General features: G+C 44.9%; 1 protein-coding gene across 1 annotated transcript in view; it reads left to right on the forward strand.

Annotated features, from left to right (window-relative positions):
• Positions 1-20,138, forward strand: part of LOC126356039 (protein white-like) — a 225,581-nt gene that overhangs the window by 169,694 nt on the left and 35,749 nt on the right. Inside the window, exons 4-5 of the mRNA XM_050006715.1 lie at positions 10,124-10,195; positions 15,280-15,378. Coding sequence (XP_049862672.1) covers positions 10,124-10,195; positions 15,280-15,378 — 171 coding nt within the window. The remainder of the gene's footprint in view (positions 1-10,123; positions 10,196-15,279; positions 15,379-20,138) is intronic.

Genomic DNA, 20,138 nt, shown 5'->3' on the forward strand with positions numbered 1-20,138 from the left:
TCCCATTCTGTTAGTCGTCGTGCAACGTAAACCTTTCACTCTGCAACGAAGTGTAGGCGAAACTGAACCTCGCATGCAAATTAAAGAAGTTCCTCGCAGGGTTCCAGGTTCAAGTCCTTGTCCGACACCCAGTCGCACATTCCTACGTTGTGACTAAGCCACTGTTCTTTAAGTCCGTTCTGCCAGATGTTATACTTTTCGTAAGATGTTGGGAACAATCTCAAAGATATTCAAGAATTTTGTGGAGAGAAATAGGCAGATCATTGAGATAGCTCGTGAAAGGTCTTCGTATGTTTCTGGTGAAACATCGTTGCCCAAAATACGCAAAGATCCGTGTCCGTTTTAATCTGCCAGGAAGTGTAAATGCAAGGAACAACTCCAAATAGTGTCAGGCAACATTGTCAACTTTCGCGAAAGATTATCTCGTTATTAGAGAACAGCGAGCGTTTCGACAATATGAACTGGTTATTCCACAACCATTAATCTCTCAGAAAACATAAAAGGCAAAGCTGTCAACATCCCCGAACACCACACCACACCAAACCGACTTCAGCAGAGTAGGCGAAACAATATTCATGACAGCTGGCAGCATTGTTGCCAGCTTTCAAATGCGAAGCGCAAACGTCTGCAGACGGGAACAACAATTGTCTATAGAACTACGACAACACTGAGGCGTTGCCATAGAGACGTAAACAAAGGCACGTTAAATGAGTGGTTGAAGTAGACGCTCAAAGCACCATGCCAAGCCTACTTAGCTGTCTGGCATCTTCTTTTGCCAACTCTGCTATATATTGGCGGGGGGGGGGGCAGAAGTCATGGGATAACTCCTTTTGCCTGGCATAGTACAGCAAGTCGACGCGACATGGACTCAACAAGTCACTGGAGGTCCCCTGCAGAAATTTTGAGCAACGCTGTCCCTTTAGCCGCCCATAATTGTGAAAGTGTTTTGACCGGCCAGGTTAGCCGAGAGCGCTAATGCGCTGCTTCCTGGAATCGGGTAGGCGCGCCGGCCTCGGATCGAATCCGCCGCCGGATTAACGACGAGGACCGGTGTGCCGGCCAGCCTGGATGTGGTTTTTAGGCGATTTTCCACATCCCCCTAGGTGAATACCGGGTTAGTCGCCACTTCCCGCCTCAGTTACACGACTCACAGACATTTGAAACACATCCGCACGTTTCCATGATTTACACCGGACGCAGACCGATGGGGTACTCTGATTCCGTCTCAGGGGGGTACGGGGTGGCGGCAAGAAGGGCATCCGGCCACCCCTTCACATTAACCTGCCAAATCGAATTTAACCACGCCAACCCCGCGCAAAATGCGAGACAAAGGCGCAAGCGATAGATAGAATTGTGTTTTGTTCACGAACTGACCTCTCAGTTTCGTCCCATAAATGTTCGATGGGTGGCCATATTATTCACTCCAATTACCCAGAATGTTATTCAAACCAATCGCAAGTAGTTGTGGGCCGGAGAAGTGGCGTATTGTCATCCGTAAAAATTCCATCGTTATTTGAGAACACGAAGTCCATGAGTAGCTGCAAATGGTCTCCATTTCAAGTCAATGATCGGTTCAGTTGGACCAGAGGAGCCAGTCCATTCCATGTAAACACAGCCCTTATCATTACAAATCCACCAACAGCTTGCTCAGTGCCTTGTTGACAACTTGGCTCCATGGCTTTGTGGGGTCTGCGCCACACACGAACCCTACCATCAGGTTTTACCAACTGAAATCTGGACTTATCTGACCAGCCCACGATTTTCCAGTCGTCTAAGGTCCAACCGATATGATCACGAGCCTAGGAGAGGTGTTGAAAACGATGTTGTGCAGTTAGGAAGGGCACTCGCGTCGATCGTCTGCTGTTATAGTCCATTAACGCCAAAAACTCTACGTAAACGCCGCTGCTCTCGGTCGTTAAAAGAACACCGTCGGCCAGTGCATTGTCTTTGGGGACAGGTGATGCCTGAAGTTTGGTATTCTGGGCGCTCTCTTGAGACTGTGAATCTCGGAATATTGAATTCCCAAACTATTTCTAAAGGGAATGTCCCATGCGTCTAGCTCCAGCTACCATTCCGCGTTCATAGTCTGTTGATTTCTGTCCTGCGGCAGTAATCACTTCGGAAATCTTTTCACATGAATCACCCGTGTGCAAATGAAAGTTCCAACAACGCACTGTTGTTTTATACCTTGTGTACGTGATACTGCTGCCATCTGTATAACTGCATGCGACTTTTGTCATTTCAGTGTAGGTGTGGTTCTGTTGGTGGTGGCATGCTGTTGCCTTCCTCCGATCTTGGACCTGTGTTACCCAGCTAGTTACAGGGGGACTTGGAGTTTAACTTGGACATTTGACCACGATGCAGACACTGTCAGAAGATAAAGAAGTGATAGTGACAAATAAAAATCCTCGTACCGACTGAGGATCTAATTTACCAACCATTGAATTTGTGGTCTGGCACTGCACAACAGACCTTACGAACCACACTAACGTAAAAACAATTTAAATGTAGACATGTACAGTGCCACTAAAATTAGCAATTTTTTAAATCTGTTTCAGTAGAAAACAAATCCCCACGTGTTTAGTTTACACTTGCTTGTATTTTTCTTAATTCAGTTGTATATGTGCTCCAAATTCAATAAATTTTGCCCTGCAGCTCAGATATTGTCTTTGTTATGATCGCACATGACGGTCTCAGCGTCGCGCGGGTTTATCCGAGCGGTCCAGGGCGCTGCAGCCATGGACTGTGCGGCTGGTCCCGGCGGAGGTTCGAGTCCTCCCTCGGACATGGGTGTGTGTGTTTGTTCGTAGGATAATTTAGGTTAAGTAGTGTGCAAGCTTAGGGACTGATAACCTTAGCAGTTAAGTCCCATAAGATTTCACACACATTTGAACATTCTGAACGGTCTCAGCGGCAGCAATATGTTGCTTATTTTTGTAATCAGCATCACTGAAATCCCACAAACACCTATGTGAAGCATAGATTTCAAAAACGCAAACATTATTCTCCGTTCCCCACTTCATATTTCAGTTTGTCTGCAATCTACGAACACACACAACTACAAAAACACATGCAACTAGTGTCGCCAAAGTTGGAACACGCCGAAAGTGGTTAGTTTCACCAACGAGTTGCGCAAACACGCGGCGCGCATGCGCAGTGGGCGGTGACGCAGTTGCCTGCAACCTAGTGTCGTCGTCTAAACTAGGCATTATAGGCAAGCGAAAGATGGAAGGAAACTGTGAGTGTCTCATATATGGTTCATATGGCTCTGAGCACTATGGGACTTAACATCTGTGGCCACCAGTCCCCTATAACTTAGAACTACTTAAACCTAACTAAACTAAGGACATCACACACATCCATGCCCGAGGCAGGATTCGAACCTGCGACCGTAGCAGTCGCGCGGTTTCGAACTGAGCGCCTTAACCGCGAGACCACTGCGGCCGGCTTGTGAGTGTCTGTTTGGCTCCATACATATCAGAATTTCTTTAGTTCTACTCACGGCTATTCAGCATTACCAGTTAAACAAACAGACGATAAAAAAAAAAGTGAAGTACTCAGAAAACAAGGTCGGATGTCGGTGCAACTTCATAAACGTACACACAATTTTCTGGCACATAAATGATCATATTTGCAGTTCTCTCTGTCAGGTAGAATGGCCAATAATATGCATTAGTGTTCTTCGTGTTTAGTGTTGTTACCAAGACACAGAGGTTGTAAAAGGGACATGAACAACGTCATATGTTGAGTGATCGCTGTGAGGAATATCGACATGCCGCGCATTCGTTTGAGACAGTGTTATCAGCACCTGGCGGAGTTTAAAAGGGGCCTCGTTATGGGCCTGTATTTGGCCAGCTGGTCCAATCGTGCATTATTCAAATTTGTGAGACATTCGGATGTGACAATGTTTCAACGTTGGATTGCACGGGAACGTGAGGGCAGGCATACAGGCCGACAAGGTTCCAGACAAACATGCACTTGCCATCCGAGAACAAGTATTTAACATAATAACAGAATCTTCCGTCAGTTATTGGTAGACCAACATTATAATAAATGAAAAGCACCAGTTTGCTTTTGTTCTACAATATTACTTTTACTGTTAACCGGTTTTCGGCTTACAAGGCCATCTTCAGACATTCACTGAGTATTATTACCAAAGAAGTTACATGTTTGCAAACAACATTGGAAGAGAAGTAACACAACTAGACTGAAGTGACTCTTCCAATGTTGTTTGCAAACATTTTCATTTATTACAAGTATTTAACTTCTTGCAACATTTTGTATCATTTTCCACTATGGCCAGAGGCGAGCAACAGCCAGACTATGGAATTACCATACCAAGTGTAGGATACTACTAACACTACAACACTAACGGCTGCGTTTTATGTGATGACATTACTGGGAAGCATGGATCGGTGATTAATAGCATCACACTGTGTTCAGTGAGACATCACGGTTCCCCACTACGCCGAATAAGCATCGCCAGCGATGTGGCGGTGACATGGGGAGAGGTGACATTCTTCCAATGTTTTTGAGAGGCACACCAGAGTTACTACTGGCACCTTGGTGTGGGAGCCATCGTTTATGACTTCAGGTCACGGTCCGTACTAATCAAGGGAACTGTAACGGCACAACGTTCTCTACCTCTCATGCAACATTATCGTTTTTCAATAGGACAATGCTCTTCCACACATAGCACGAGTAACTATAAACTGCCTGCGTGATACTGAAGTTCTCCTCTGGCCAGCAAAATCCGCGTACCTGTCCCCGAGAGATCACGTGTGGAACCAGCTCGGACGCCAATTCCGTCCCAGTACTAATACCCGGGATATTAAGGACCAGTTAAAGAATTATGGGCCAGCTTGCTTCACAAGAGAATAGAACTGCTTTCTGACACCTTTCCCAGTCGCATCTGTGCCTGCAACCGGGCCATGGGGTGCAAAGTAATACTTGAATAAGTGAGAAGAAAAGGCTGGTGCAGGTATAGGTCGTTCAATATACTGTTCAGTATAGCGAATGTGCAAATGGAAGAGGATGTAGATGAAGATGAAATGGAAGATACGATACTGCGTGAAGAGTTTGACAGAGCCCTGAAAGACCTGAGTCGAAACAAGGCCCCGGGAGTAGACAACATTCCACTGGAACTACTGACGGCCTTGGGAGAGACAGTTCTGACAAAACTCTACCATCTGTGAGCAAGATGTATGAGACAGGCAAAATACCCTCAGACTTCAAGAAGAATTTAACAATTCCAATCCCAAAGAAAGCAGCTGTTGACAGATGTGAAAATTACCGAAGTATCAGTTTAATAAGTCACAGCTGAAAAACACTAACGCGAATTCTTTACAGACGAATGGAAAAACTGGTAGAAGCCGACCTCGGCGAAGATCAGTTTGGATTCCGCAGAAATGTTGTAACACGTGAGGCAGTACTGACCCTACGACTTATCTTAGAAAATAGATTAAGGAAAGGCAAACCGACATTTCTAGCGTTCCATTAAGTTTAGGGTGTGCAGCTGCAAGAAATCTCCTTCTTCTTCCAATATTTCGGCTGTATAACGTTCAGCCATCTTCAGAGTGAGCCGCAAGACTGCCGCTCCAGTGCTCGCTTCGTCCCTTTATACTGTTGTACCGCGCGATATTTCTAGCATTTGTAGACTTACAGAAAGCTTTTGAAAATGTTGACTGGAATACTCTCTTTCAAATTCTAAAGGTGGCAGGGGTAAAATACAGGTAACGAAAGGCTATTTACAATTTGTGCAGAAACCAGACGGCAGTTATAAGAGTCGAGGGGCATGAAAGGGAAGCAGTGTTTGGGAAGGGAGTGAGACAGGGTTGTAGCCTGTCCCCGATGTTATTCAATCTGTACATTGAGCAAGCAGTAAAGGAAACAAAAGCAAAATTCGGACTAGGTATTAAAGTCCATGGAGAAGAAATAAAAACGCTGAGGTTCGCCGATGACATTGTAATTCTGTCAGAGACAGCAAAGGACTTGGAAGAGCATTTGAACGGAATGGACAGTGTCTTGAAAGGAGGATATAAGATGAACATCAACAAAAGCAAAACGAGGATAATGGAATGCAGTCGAATTAAATCGGGTGATGCAGAGGGAATGAGATTAGGAAATGAGACACTTAAAGTAGTAAAGGAGTTTTGCTATTTAGGGTGAAAAATAACTGATGACGGTCGAAGTAGAGAGGATATAAAATGTAGACTGGCAATGGCGAGGGAAGCGTTTCTGAAGAAGTGAAATTTGTTAACATCGAGTATAGATTTAAGTGTCAGGAAGTCGTTTCTGAAAGTATTTGTATGGAGTGTAGCCATGTACGGAAGTGAAACATGGACGATAAATAGTTTAGACAAGAATAGAATAGAAGCTTTCGAAATGTGGTGCTACAGAAGAATGCTGAAGATTAGATGGGTAGATCACATAACTAATGAGGAGGTATTGAATAGAATTGGGGAGTAGAGGAGTTTGTGGCACAACTTGACAAGAAGAAGGGTCCGGTTGGTAGGACATGTTCTGAGGCACCAAGGGATCACAAATTTAGCATTGGAGGGCAGCGTGGAGGGTAAAAATCGTAGAGGGAGACCAAGAGATGAATACACTAAACAGATACAGAAGGATGTAGGTTGCAGTAGGTACTGGGAGATGAAGAAGCTTGCACAGGATACAGTAGCATGGAGAGCTGCATCAAACCAGTCTCAGGTCTGAAGACAACAATAACAACAACATATCATATGTACCAAGAGGAATGGTCAGCATTCTGGGACATGACAGTGATGACCTTTCGAGGGAAAAAGTCACGGACTACAAATGCATATCTTGAGAACTATAAGCACCACTTCATCTTCGATAGTGCCAAACACATTTCTTCTACTGAACAAATGCTCATAGCTCTTAAGATATGTATTTCAGGGCCCATGTTTAGTGGACTTTCTTGCTTTTAATGATCGTTCCTATCATATCCCAGAATACTGAATATTCTCCTGGCTCACCTTGTATTTATGACGGGCATTCGATAAGTGATGCAACACATATTTTTCTCGGCCAGTCTCGCTTGAAAAAAAAAAATTATTTGTTGAGGGACATCGTGGAGTATTTCCGCTAGGAGGCGCTATACGTCGCCTTCAAAGTGGCGTCTGTATCGGAGATGCGTTCCAAGCAGAGAAGTGTCATTGAGTTTCTTTTTGCGGAAAATCAGATCATCGCAGGTGTTTCTAGGCGCTTGCAGAATGACTGTGGAGACCTTGCAGTGAACAAAAGAACGGCGGATCGCTGGGCGAGGTGTTTCTCATCATCCCACAAGGTCGCGCAAACCTGTCCACTCTTCCGTGTGTCGGCCGGCCGCAGACCGCTGTGACTCGTGCAACACTCATTCTGAGGCCGACAGATAACAAACTAACACGTCGCTGTGCATATACATATTTTCGCGGCGCAAATACTGATCCATAAAATTTCGGGCGTGTGCCCACATACATTTGATTTCTTCTTCTAATATTTCGGCTGAATACCGTCCAGCCATCTTCAGAGTGAGCCTCGGATCACTCTGAAGATTGCTGAACGGTATTTATGCGGCCGCATGCCCGAAATTTTATGGATTAACAACACGTCGCTGCTCAACTGGACGTGTCTGTTGGTGGCCCTCACTGACCCGTCCACCCGCTGGGGTATTCAAAGGTATGTGCTCGTGGGTTCCTCGCCGCCTAACAGGGGGCCATAAAGAGAAACGAAGGACCACCTGTGCCGGATTGCTTGCGCGTTACGAATTTGATCGTGCAATTTTTTGTCGAACATAGTCACAGGCATTGACCGTCCCTTCGAACCGGAAACAAAGCGGCACTCCATGGAGAGGCGCAACACCAGCTCTCCTAAGAAGAAAAAATTCAAAGCCGCACCCTCGGCCAGTACAATCAAAGCGGCGATCTCCTGGCACTCTGAAAGGCTTATTCTGTTTGATGGTCTGGAGCGGCGCGACGGCTCCGGTCGCAGGTTCGAATCCTGCCTCGGGCATGGATGTGTGTGATGTCCTTAGGTTAGTTAGGTTTCAGTAGTTCTAAGTTCTAGGGGACTGATGACCTCAGCAGTTAAGTCCCATAGTGCTCAGGGCCATTTGAACCATTTTTTCTGTTTGATATACTCCCTCGTGTTGCAGCGATCAGCTCAGAAGTGTGCTGTGCTATCCCCATGAAACTGAAGAAACGACTTCAGGGTGTTCATCGCCGTAAAAATGCAAACGAACTTCTCCTTCATGACAACGCAAGGCCTCACGCACATCTGCGCTCCCGAGAGGCGCTCACAAAACTTCATTGTTCTCCTCATCCACTCTACAGCATGGATCGTGCACTATCCGACTTCCATCTGGTTGGTCCAATGAAGGATGCACTCCGCGAGATGCAATAAGTAGTTATTGGGGAGGTTATTGATGCAATAAGACGTTGGCTGCTACGTCGACCAGTAGAGTGATACCATGCGGGCATACAGATCCTCCTAGTAAGGGGGCGTAAGGTTGTCGCACTGAACGGATATCATGTTGAAAAATAGGATTGTGTAGTCAAAAGAGTGGGGAATAATATCGCGTACTGGAATCTTGAATAAAACCAACCTGCTAGCAGAAAAGAACATGTTGCATTACTTATTGAACTGCCCTCTTAGAAATGATCCAGTGCGTAGCGTCCCGAAGCTTCATGAGGCTGTTCGCGGCATATGATGCGGTTGTCTGTAAGTAAGTTTCGAAGCCAGAAGAGTGTAGCGAATTGCAGGAAGACCTACAGAATATCGACATAGACATAGCGTCTGGCAGTTGACCCTGAAACGTAAATAAACGTAACGTATTACACATAAACAGGCGAAGAAATCCACTAGTGTACTGTTACTTGAAACGGCAACTATCTAATCTATCTAGCAGTAACCATCCGTTGCAACCTAAAGTGGAATGACCACCTAAAACAATTCGTACGATAAGCAGCTGCCACGCAGAGATTCATTGCAAGAATATTAATGAAATGTAATTCTTGCACGAAAGAAAACACTTATTCGACCGATTCTTGAGTACTGTTTATCAGTCGGGGCTTTTATTACTCTGGGTTAGTAGAAGATGTAGAGAAAATCCAACAATGACCGGCGCGTTCGTCGCGGGATAGTTTAGTTGACGCACGAGTGTTAGAGAGAGGATCAACACATGTCAGTGTCAGTTGCTTCAGAAGAAGCGCTGTGCATCACGCAGAGGTCTGCTAATGAAATTTCTGGAGAGTACTCCGGGACGCTATGTGCCGTTTGCGAATGGAGCAGGGAAGGGGAAGAAGGTAGTGCTACGGTATCAAAAGTACTCTCCACCTCACACCGTAAAGTGACTTTCGGAGAACAGGTGTAGATTTAGGATCGCTAAACATTGGAAGAACAAATCTAACGCAGAAACAAACCAGTACGAATATACAATAGATATAGAACAATGTACCGTACATTTTTCTCGTCGCATCTCCAACGTTCTCAAAATTTGAAAAAATGGTTCAAATGGCTCTCGGCACTATGGGACTTAACACCTGAGGTCATCAGTCCCCTAGACTTAGAACTGCTTAAACCTAACTAACTTAAGGACATCACACACATCCATGCCCGAGGCAGGATTCAAACCTGCGAGCGTAGCAGCAGCGCGGTTCCGGACTGAAGCGCCTAGAACCGCTCGGTCACAGCGGCCGGCTTAAAATTTCATTCTGTGGGTTTTCGTATTAGATTTTTCTGACTTGGAAGCAAATTCGTTCTCCTATAATACGCCGATATATTCGTCACGACAGACTCTGAAGCAAAACAGGATACTGTTCTCTTGCCTCAAATCAGCAGCTACTAGAGGCCAGTGAACTAGGGTCAAAAGCCGTCTTCGAAACAATTTTTAGTCTCGCTGTACGAAATATGCCACTTTAACCCTCGCTATGATGTCTCTTGTCGGGGCTTGGGTTCTGTGCTCTTTAGTTGAACAATTCTATCCGTCTTGCTCTGGACCCCTCGTTAACTATGTAGTTACACAAGAGCAACGTATAAAACTCTGCAGCGCTGCATTTCTTTTTTCAGGATTCACTGACTGGATTACCACTGTTCTGACATTATTATTCCTTCCTGTTTTCAGGCTCTTGTGCGTATGGACCGGTACATCCCGTACAAGCAGAGGATGCAGCGAGTGGACGAGGTCATTCAGGAGGTAAGTACAGACACGAAAGCTTAGTAAGTTTCTAAAAGCCGCTAACACGAGGGTCATTCCAATATAAATTAGAACTTTATTCCTCTGACTTGCATAGTGACTAGACGGGCGTGGCGCGCCGAATAATCACTTGCAGAAGAAGGGTAATCTACAGTTCACAAGGCTTTGTGTAAACATGACATCATTTTGACCTAACAAGCACTTATCGAAGACCGCAGAAACTGCTATCGACTTTCGTCAACATTCGGTGCTGGGTGCTTGGCAAACACCATACTGGATTCTGTTATTTCGTACTGTAACGTGCGTGTTTTGAAAGGATGCCGTTTCCAGGCAATAAAACATTGGAGATTTATAAAAACACGTCATTCTTGGTGCCTTCACGTTTCTGCGAGGTTTTGGGATTAATTTATTACTTTAATAGAAATAAGTTCCTTAAATGCGAACTTTTTAAGTTAGGCTTTACCGTGATATCGAATGAAACAAAAAGTTTACTGTTATCAGCCACGATTTCTTTATCTCCACGAAGCGTTTCGAACGTTTAAATCTCCATCATCAGGTGGATTTACTTTTGCTAGTACGACATATGTGTATGTTGTGCTTCGATTTTGGGGGAACTTGTGCACTGTCTGCAGTATTCAACAGGTTCCTTTCACTGTCGTAACACATCACATGTAAACTGTCATATTTTGTAAACAAGAATGGGCACCAGGAAAAGATGGAGGGTACGATCAAACCAATAAAATGACTAATAAAAAAACTGAGCTAAATATTCATGACCACAAGGGCTGTTTCAATAGGTTTCCCTGTAGCCTTAGGTTTTTATGGTAGGCCGCACTTTAATGTTGCAGCAGATTAATCACGTAATTATAGAGCGAGTGTCTTCCTCCTTATAGGAGGACAACTATCTGTTATACGAGACGACTGCAGCAGGACACTCTCGTCCACAGGCTAATTAGGATGCCCCAAATGTGCCGCATAGGGGCGCGAGCACTGCTGGACGCCCCTCAGCTTGCACATGAGCTGGTGCAGCGAGGATAGGCTACCCGCCATTCAGCGTTTGCACTAACGACATGGCAACCCTAGGCCACTGCACAACTGTCCCATACGTTCCGGACCGGCTGGCCGGCCTATGTCAGATTTTTTTCCCATCTCTGCCCGCCTGTGGCCGTGGCTGCCCGACTGCCCACCGGTGGGCGCATGAAGTGGAACAGCGTAGACTACCGGATCTCTGAGATAATGATAACACATGAGATGCAGCGCTATGCGCCCTAGCAGCATTATGACACGTCACACATTGATAATGATATGAGGAATGCTGTAAAACAGACCATAACAGCAGATATTTCTTACGTCTAAAGTTTCCCCACTTCTGTGGAATACAAACTCCAGGGGAGAAAATATAGCACTCTCAAGGTCACGGTCATTTTACTGATAAGAGATGTGACAAGTAGTTCATCATTGTAACAGTGTATGACAATAAATTCAGACCAAATGAAGTACACATGTCATACACTACTGGCCATTAAAATTGCGAAACCAACAAGAAATGCAGATGATAAACGGGTATTCACTGGGCAATTTTATTATACTAGAGGTGACATGTGATTACATTTTCACGCAATTTGGGTGCATAGATTCTGAGAAATCAGTACCCAGAACAATCACCTCTGGCCGTAATAACGGCCTTGATACGCCTGGGCATTGAGTCAAACAGAGCTTGGATGGCGTGTACAGGTACAGCTGCCCATACCTCTTCAACACGATACCGCAGTTCATCAAGAGTAGTGACTGGCGTATTGTGACGAGCCAGTTCCTCGGCCATCATTGACAAGACGTTTTCAACTGGTGAGAGGTCTGGAGAATGTGCTGGCCAGGGCAGCAGTCGAATATTTTCTGTATCCAGAAGGCCCGTACAGGACCTGCAACATGCGGTCGAATGAATGGTAGAGCCACGGGTCGTAACACATCTGAAATGTAACGTCCACTGTTCAAAGTGCCGTCAATGCGAACAAGAGGTGACCGAGACGTGTAACCAATGGCACCCCCTACCATCACGCCGGGTGATACGCCAGTATGGCGATGACGAATACACGCTTCCAATGTGCGTTAACCGCGACGTCGCCAAACACGCATGCGACTCATGATGCTGTAAACAGAACCTGGATTCATCCGAAAAAATGACGTTTTGCCATTTGTGCACCCAGGTTCGTCGTTGAGTACACCATCGCAGGCGCTCCTGCCTATTTTTCAGCGTCAAGGGTAACCCCAGCCATGGTCTCCGAGCTGATAGTCCATGCTGCTGCACACGTCGTTGAACTGTTCGTGCAGATGGTTGTTGTCTTACAAACGTCCCCATCTGCTGACTCAGGGATCAAGACGTGGCTGCACGATCCGTTACAGACATGCGGATAAGATGCCTGCCATTTCGTCTGCTAGTGATAGGAGGCCGTTGGGATCCAGCACGGCGTTCCGTGTTACTCTCCTGAACCCACCGATTCCATATTGTGCGACAGTCATTGGATCTCGACCAACGCGAGCAGCAATGTCGCGATACGATAAACCGCAATCGCGATAAGCTACAATCCAACCTTTATCAAAGTCGGAAACGTGATGGTACGCATTTCTCCTCCTTACACGAGGCATCACAACAAAGTTTCTCCAGGCAACGCCGGTCAACTGCTGTTTGTGTTTGAGAAATCGGTTGGAAACTTTCCTCATGTCAGCACGTTGTAGGTGTCGCCACCGGCGCCAAACTTGTGTGAAAGCTCTGAAATGCTAATCATCTGCATATCACAGCATCTTCTTCCTGTCGGTTAAATTTCGCGTCTGTAGCATGTCATCTTCGTGGTGTAGCAATTTTAATGGCCAATAGTGTACGCACTCGTCGGTTGGGCGTTGTTCTCCCCTAGAATAAATGTTGAAACAACGCTCACCTCTAAACCCAGCACAGTTACTGGCTGCAGAGTCAAAAGAGAAGGTGCACAGACAAGCCACCCGGGCGCCATCTGATCGCCGATTACTGTGAGAAGTGAGTCCCTAACACTAAACAGGGGTGGCTGTTCAGGTGTAGTAGGTGAAGTGGCACCTCACGAATACTTTTATCTTGCCACATTTTAAAAAGTTACTGCGTATTTCCCTGATTTGTACTGCAGGGAACTGTCTTGCAGCAGCAAGCGAGCGATTGTGACCAGGCATAGTGAAGTAGGCTTCCCCTTTCTGGCAGCTCGACCACATGGGCAGAGCCACAGGCCGAGCATAGCTGCACAGTTGCTATAGCAACCGTGACGTCACCTGCTTGAGTTTGTCTGTGGAGAGGGCATACCAGGTGGGTAGATGGAAATTCTATTCCCAGTTCCAGACGACAGACTGTAAAGCAGTGGTTAATATGCCCGTTGAGCACACTTCCATTTACAGTGCGTTTAGTGCTGCATGTTTTAAATAGGCACACTGCTTATAATGTAATGTACACTTTCACGTAGTATCGAGCCTTGTATTACGAAATTTTGGACTACGTTTTCAAGGAAATGGATGAGAGATTTTGTGATTGTGAAAGAATGTATTTTGTTTGTCTCTCCAGTACCACAAAATTTAAAGAATACCATACGTGTTTTCTTCTAGTGCACCTGAAAGCTTCCAAAATATCTTTGGACCTATTTGTCCAAGACACAACGCTCAAGACACGAATTCTCTATTTTGTATGCCGTTGAGAAGAGCAGAAAGATTTCTACCGGAAAGATGTGGGAAATGTTTAATAAGGATAAGGACATTTTTTACCGATACTTATAAACTGTTCCCTCTTACTCTGTCCATCTCTTCTACTACATCATGAAGCTTTTCCTCCCTGAAGAGTATAAAAACATACCTGAAGAATGCAGTTTCAGGAGAGACACTTTCTTGTTTAGCGAACATTTCAGCGCAGGTAATAAAAACACAGCCATTCTGTGAAGACATTACCGATAAGTTTGCAACCTTAAAGCAACAAACGATTGATTTAGTGTACGAAAAATGGGCAAGTCAGTTATTAAGATAAACATGTGCAAATATAGGGTTATTTTACTTTCCGAACCACGAGCCGCCATTGAACACTATAACCACTCAGCATGTACATATTGTACCCCGGTGCCGCTGAAAACAGTTATTGAGGGTTTTCCATTTTCTTTCCGGCAGTGTAGTGCGGCACTACCAGCTTTGATGCTCTCGCATGCCGCAATGCAAAAGGGTCATTGTGTTGTGCGTTAAGCTACTTTGCGTGTTCCACGTTGAATGATGGTATTTTCTGATGTTTTCCCTTCAACTTTTGCATTATGAGTATACTAGAACTCTTCGATTAAACGCATATATTCGATATACTTGCCTCCATCAGTTTTGGATGCTGCAAACTTGAAATTCTACTAACTATTTAGCACTTCTTTAAAGTTTACATGGAACGAATTATATACATGTCGTGATGTTTGCTGCAAAGCCTGTCAGTTCATCTCTCGTGTCGAATGCATTCAAAACAGACTTTCTACAAAGAGTGGCCAAATGGCATGGGAAGCTTACGCAGTTCATTAGTCTCCGTAAAGTTCCCCTAAAAAAGGCTTCCTGACACCCCACTTTCAAATCGGCTGCAGTCTGAGTCACAGTAGACTGTGCGCCAACCCGTGTGGCACTGTGGAGGCGACGCAATTTGTGATCATCACACACCTGCGGTCGTCCTGTGCGGCTGTTTAAGCGAGTGAAAACATTGTCCTGCAAAACTGAACATCCACTCTGGACACCTCCGAAATCCAAATTCTTTTGTAATCAATTATTTACTACGACCCACGCGTTCTCCACCGACTGACATGTCACGTTCAGAGTCAGTATACTCGTGACGTGCTGCCACGTTCATTACGCACCTGCCTGTAACAGACTGACATCATGTTTACACTAGCGCCAATACGCCCCATCTAACCACAATAGTCGGTCATTCACGGCACGTCTTTAAATGAGACAGCCCTTTTCCCGAGTTTTGGCCTCTCAGTTAAGAAATTGAAGACCACTAGAAATGCGTACAATATACCACAGACCTAATCTCCATTAAGTGTGTTTTCTTTCCACAGCTCGCGCTGCTGAAGTGTCAGCATACTGTGATCGGGATTCCAGGACGCATCAAAGGCATCTCGGGTGGCGAGATGAAGCGGCTGTCCTTCGCCTCAGAGGTGAGCCTTGTTACATTAATCCACACAGGTTGTGGGTCTGTATCACAGAAATATTATCAGTAATTCCACAATACTGCAGGTTCTTGTAAACGGCCAGTCTGCTGAAGTGTTACTATTATTACAATCGTACGACATAACATATACATATATTTTATGTCGTCTCTTTGTCTCTGTAGAGCTGTACCATGGGAGCAAGGAGAGGATGTTGTTTGGTGGCTGTAGTTTCTTTCTATAACACAAACTGCAAGCAATTATTAACAGGGTTGTTTATTAACATAAACAAAGAGCTACTTAAGCTTCCACGTGCTGTGATACAAGCTCTCTGTTCTAGTCCACTTTTAGCCTCACTGCTGGTGAAGTACAAAGTCCGCTATATACAATATTATGTTCGCTATGTGGTGCCTGATTTTGTGAGCTAGAGGCTGTGACTGCGGCTCTGACTCGGTGGCAAGCTGGAACTCACTGGGTGCGACAGACTCGAACTGGCCCGCCGGTCTGCAGCGGCTATCTAAATACTGGCGGCCGAGAGGGCGTTGTCGGCGCGTTTCCAGCGAGTCTGTCGTTGGCCTTGATCGATCTTCTTGTGACCTCTATGCCATGTGGCGTGCTGGCGCCAGCTTACTCATGCGCAATGTATTTGCAGGTTAATGTTTCGAATTAACAACCATATTTCACCACTTGTTGTCACTTCATTCATATCTTACAGACCTCGTTTAAATTTACGATTGAGTTGTTCTCCACGATATGTCTTGTTGTCTGTTCCTCCACAGCATATTCACACGTTGCAATTTCACAACATACCCACATCAAGATGTGGCCACATCCCTTGTTCTGTTCGGATGCGGGCCAGTGTCGACTATTGGCGATGAGGAAGATCAAACACTGCAGCCTTCTTCGTTGATTTTTTAATTAGGTGGGTGTTGTGGGGTGGATGCTCATTCAAGAGTTCTTTGCACTTGTCTGTGACCTGAAGATCGACCCAAGACGACTTTAGGTGCATAGTTGGTGGGCTCTGGAAAACACTGTTTAGAATGGAGTTCTTGTGAGAGTTAGTATTCTTGAGAATTCGCACCTTGGCAGCTTTTCTTCTGAAGTCTGCAGGAGCTGTAGTGGACGGAACAGGAAACCACTGGATGGGAGTACATCTGATTAATGCTCTATTTCCAGGTGATGACACTGAAGTACATCATTAACAATGCTGAGAAACCCTGAGAGATCATGAGAGTAGATCAGTCAGTGCAAATAATGATCCTCATGGTATCATTCAGACGTACTTCTATCTCAATTGTACGAGGACCACTCCAAAAGAAATGCACACTATTTTTGTAAAAATACAGTTTTCATTCTGCATGTGTGAAAGTTTTACAGTTATAGATACATCCTTCCCGCTTGTTTTCAAACTTAGTTCAACCTGTTCCCGCAAGTGTCGCCGTCACAGCATGTCTTCAAGATGGCAGCTACACTTGACGTTCGTTAGAAGCAATGTGCTGTCATAGAATTCCTGTGCTGTGAAAACGAGACACTGGGAAACGTCCACAAGAGGTTGAAAAAGGTGTATGGAAATGCTGCTGTCAATCGCAGTACAGTTAGTCGGTGGGCAAGCAGGTTACGTGATGAAAGTGGGCACGGCAATATTGAGGACTGTCCTCGCAGTGGCAGGCCTCGTACTGCACACACTCCAGACAATGTGCAGAGTTTTAACGAATTGGTGACTGCCGACAGACGCATCTTAGTGAACGAATTGTCACGCTACGTTGTGATAGGAGAAGGAAGTGTTTGCAGAACACTGAAAGTGTTAGCGTTGAAAAAGGTTTGTGCCAGGTGGGTTCCCAGAATGTTGACAGTGGTTGACAAAGAAACAAGAAAAACGGTATGCAGCGAACTTTTGGAACAGTACGGAGAGAACGATATATTCATATCGACACTTGGGAAAAGGGACTGATGACCCTGTAGTTTGGCCTCTTTATCCTCAAACCAACCAACCAACACTTGGGAAGAGTGTGCTCAGGAAGCTTCCCAGTGGCCCCAGTTAGTCGGCATTGTATCCCCTTTCTGTACAGAGTGAGGACGTAACAGACCACTCGCGAAATCGTTATAAAGTCACCGGCAGCTTGACCAATCGAAAAGGTGCTAGAAAAGGTGAGAGATCGTTGCACTGGACCATGCCAATTCACCGGAAAAATTTTTGAACAGTATTCAATGGAAAATTCCACGACTTTACATGTTGGGCCTTGACCAATCGCAAGACGCTAAAAATGGCGGAATGTTAGTTGCTCAAGACATCAGCAGCCCCCCCCCTCCCCCCCCCCCCCCAGTGCGTGCTTGAAACTGGACTCAGTGGAAAATTCCCAATACTTTATGCAGAAAAGAAAGAAAACTACTCTGCTATCCACCGGTGTCCACGTAAATTTAATTACCCACAAATCCACATAGAGATTATTCATGAGATCACGGAAAAAGGGAAAAGGTGACTGAAGTGTAATACAAAAGTAATTAAGTTGGTCCCTACAGGTATTTTCTCCTAGCACAGAACAGGAGTATAACAAAGTGTCAGCAGAGAACTAGGCTGCTAGACTAACTTCATTGTACACAAATCATCATAAACGACGGTAGTATACATGTAAGAATGAGACAAAAGAGACTCGGAACCATAACTCATCAATCGTTAGCACTCATTCTTCACAAACGTAAAGAAAGAGACTGATGCAGACGCCAATCACTCCTAACATTTAACAGAAAAATGGCGAAACTGACACTTGGTCGGAAGTTCAGTTCTGATTTTGTTCTTTGTTCATGAAAGTGCTACTAAAGGCCAGTTGGAGAGATTTCTAATTGTAAAGCAAGCAGAACTAAGCTCTCTGATTAACTAAACCACGTGCTGCTGCCAGGTCATTTTTTTTTATCCGTCTGGATGCCTAGAAACTTCACACATGGAGCCCTATCCAGTATCTGCTCACTGACCTCGTTTATTGCGAGACGAAAGCCAATGTGCAGTACGTTATTTTTATGTGTTTGGAAATGCATAGTCTATGTACTCCGTATCTAATGCTTCCGATGATGGCGGGACGTTAAATTCTAACGTTTCTTCCTTACTACGATATTATGGCATTATTATGTCAGTTACAACAAAGTAATTAATTTTAATTACTTGCGTAGGAAATGAAAAGAACCGGCAAGCATTAACACTGGCCGAAGATGCCTGGTACGAGCCACAGTTATGTTGAGTGCGCCGAAGCGTTCAACAGTTCTTCTGCAATAAATGTAACGAGTCAATTTCGGGATCCTAGTTTAATAGGCTTAATTCCTCGTTGCGTAACGCAGAGGCGGTGCGTTAGGTCTATCCTACTCGCTGGAACAGCCGGCAAAACGCTTGGGTACTGCAGGCAGTCTTCGTTTCAACCCAAGAGCCAAGACACTTTCTTTTGTGAAGACCCAACGAGCCGATATTACACACTAGATTTTGGACGTAGACATTTCCACAAACACCCTTTCTAGGTTTCTTAGCACACGCGTTTGTTACTCTCTCTGTACCCATCCCGTACATTGCTTTGTAAAAATACGCCAAGAAAGAACGTTCGAGGAGGTAGAAATGAAACTGACTGCTGCCCTCGAAGATTTGGCAGAACACTATGACAATAACGACTTGAAACCTAACCTATCCAAAACATAGGCCTGGGGACAGTCACGGAAAAAAGTGAAAATAACTTGGAGGAGACAGCAACTACAACATTGGGACGCCCTCTACATACTTCTGGTTAAAGCTCGACTGCACACTTACTTTGAAAGAGCCTTGCGATAACATGAAGCTCAAAATTTTCAGCCGAAATAATGTTATACGCAAGCCTGTTTGGGGCGGGAGCTCAACCAAATGTTCTACGCACACCTGCTCTAGCTATATGTTTCTCTGCGGCAGAATATGCTGCACCAGTATGGCAGAACTCTGCACACACCAAGCACATTGACTCCGCTCTTAACGAGAGGGGCCGCATCATAACTGGTTGCCTAAAAAAACTCCAGTTGACAAAATCTACCATATTGTAGGCATAGCACCCCAGGATATCAGATAACTGCAGAGATTGAGGAAAATGATTCCAGGCATCCCATATTTGGCAGCGAAACATCAGGCGCTAGGCTAAAGTCATGAAAGAGCATTCTTCGAACAACTAAATCAATTATATCATCAGCTTCCGCTTGTCGAATAGAACTAAGGCGAAACAAGGCAACTGGAAGTAACAGCCAAAACCGGAAAAAGGAGCCCACTGCCTGTTTCCGACTACCCTACCAGACGTGGAAGACTAAATAGACTGCGAACTGGAGTCACGCGGTGCAAAAAGAAAACTTGAAGCGGTGAGGCTACATTACTAGTAGAGGTAACCTCCGAGTGTGGAGAACTTAAAGACGCTGAACCTTGCTCACTGTATTATCTGGTTTTTGCAGATGTTCCAGCAATCGAAACAGTCGGATTCTGAGCCTCAGAATCAATTTGGCATTTACAAAGTCTTATGTATATATTTGTATTTGTAATAACTGTACTGTACCGTCAATGATACAATAATAATAATAATAATAATAATAATAACAGTAATAATAAGAACTGTTACAGTACCATTGGCTTTCTGTGTACAGTTTCCGCAAAATAATAATTATAATGTGAATACGAAAATTTGTTGTTGCATAAAATTGAATCAGAGGTCGTATGACAGTGTGCTGTCAAAAAAAAAAAAAAAAAAAAAAAAAACTGTTATCACGTCAGAATCTGA

The sequence above is a fragment of the Schistocerca gregaria genome, chromosome 3, assembly GCF_023897955.1.
Source record: "Schistocerca gregaria isolate iqSchGreg1 chromosome 3, iqSchGreg1.2, whole genome shotgun sequence".
Taxonomy (NCBI): Eukaryota; Metazoa; Arthropoda; class Insecta; order Orthoptera; family Acrididae; genus Schistocerca; species Schistocerca gregaria.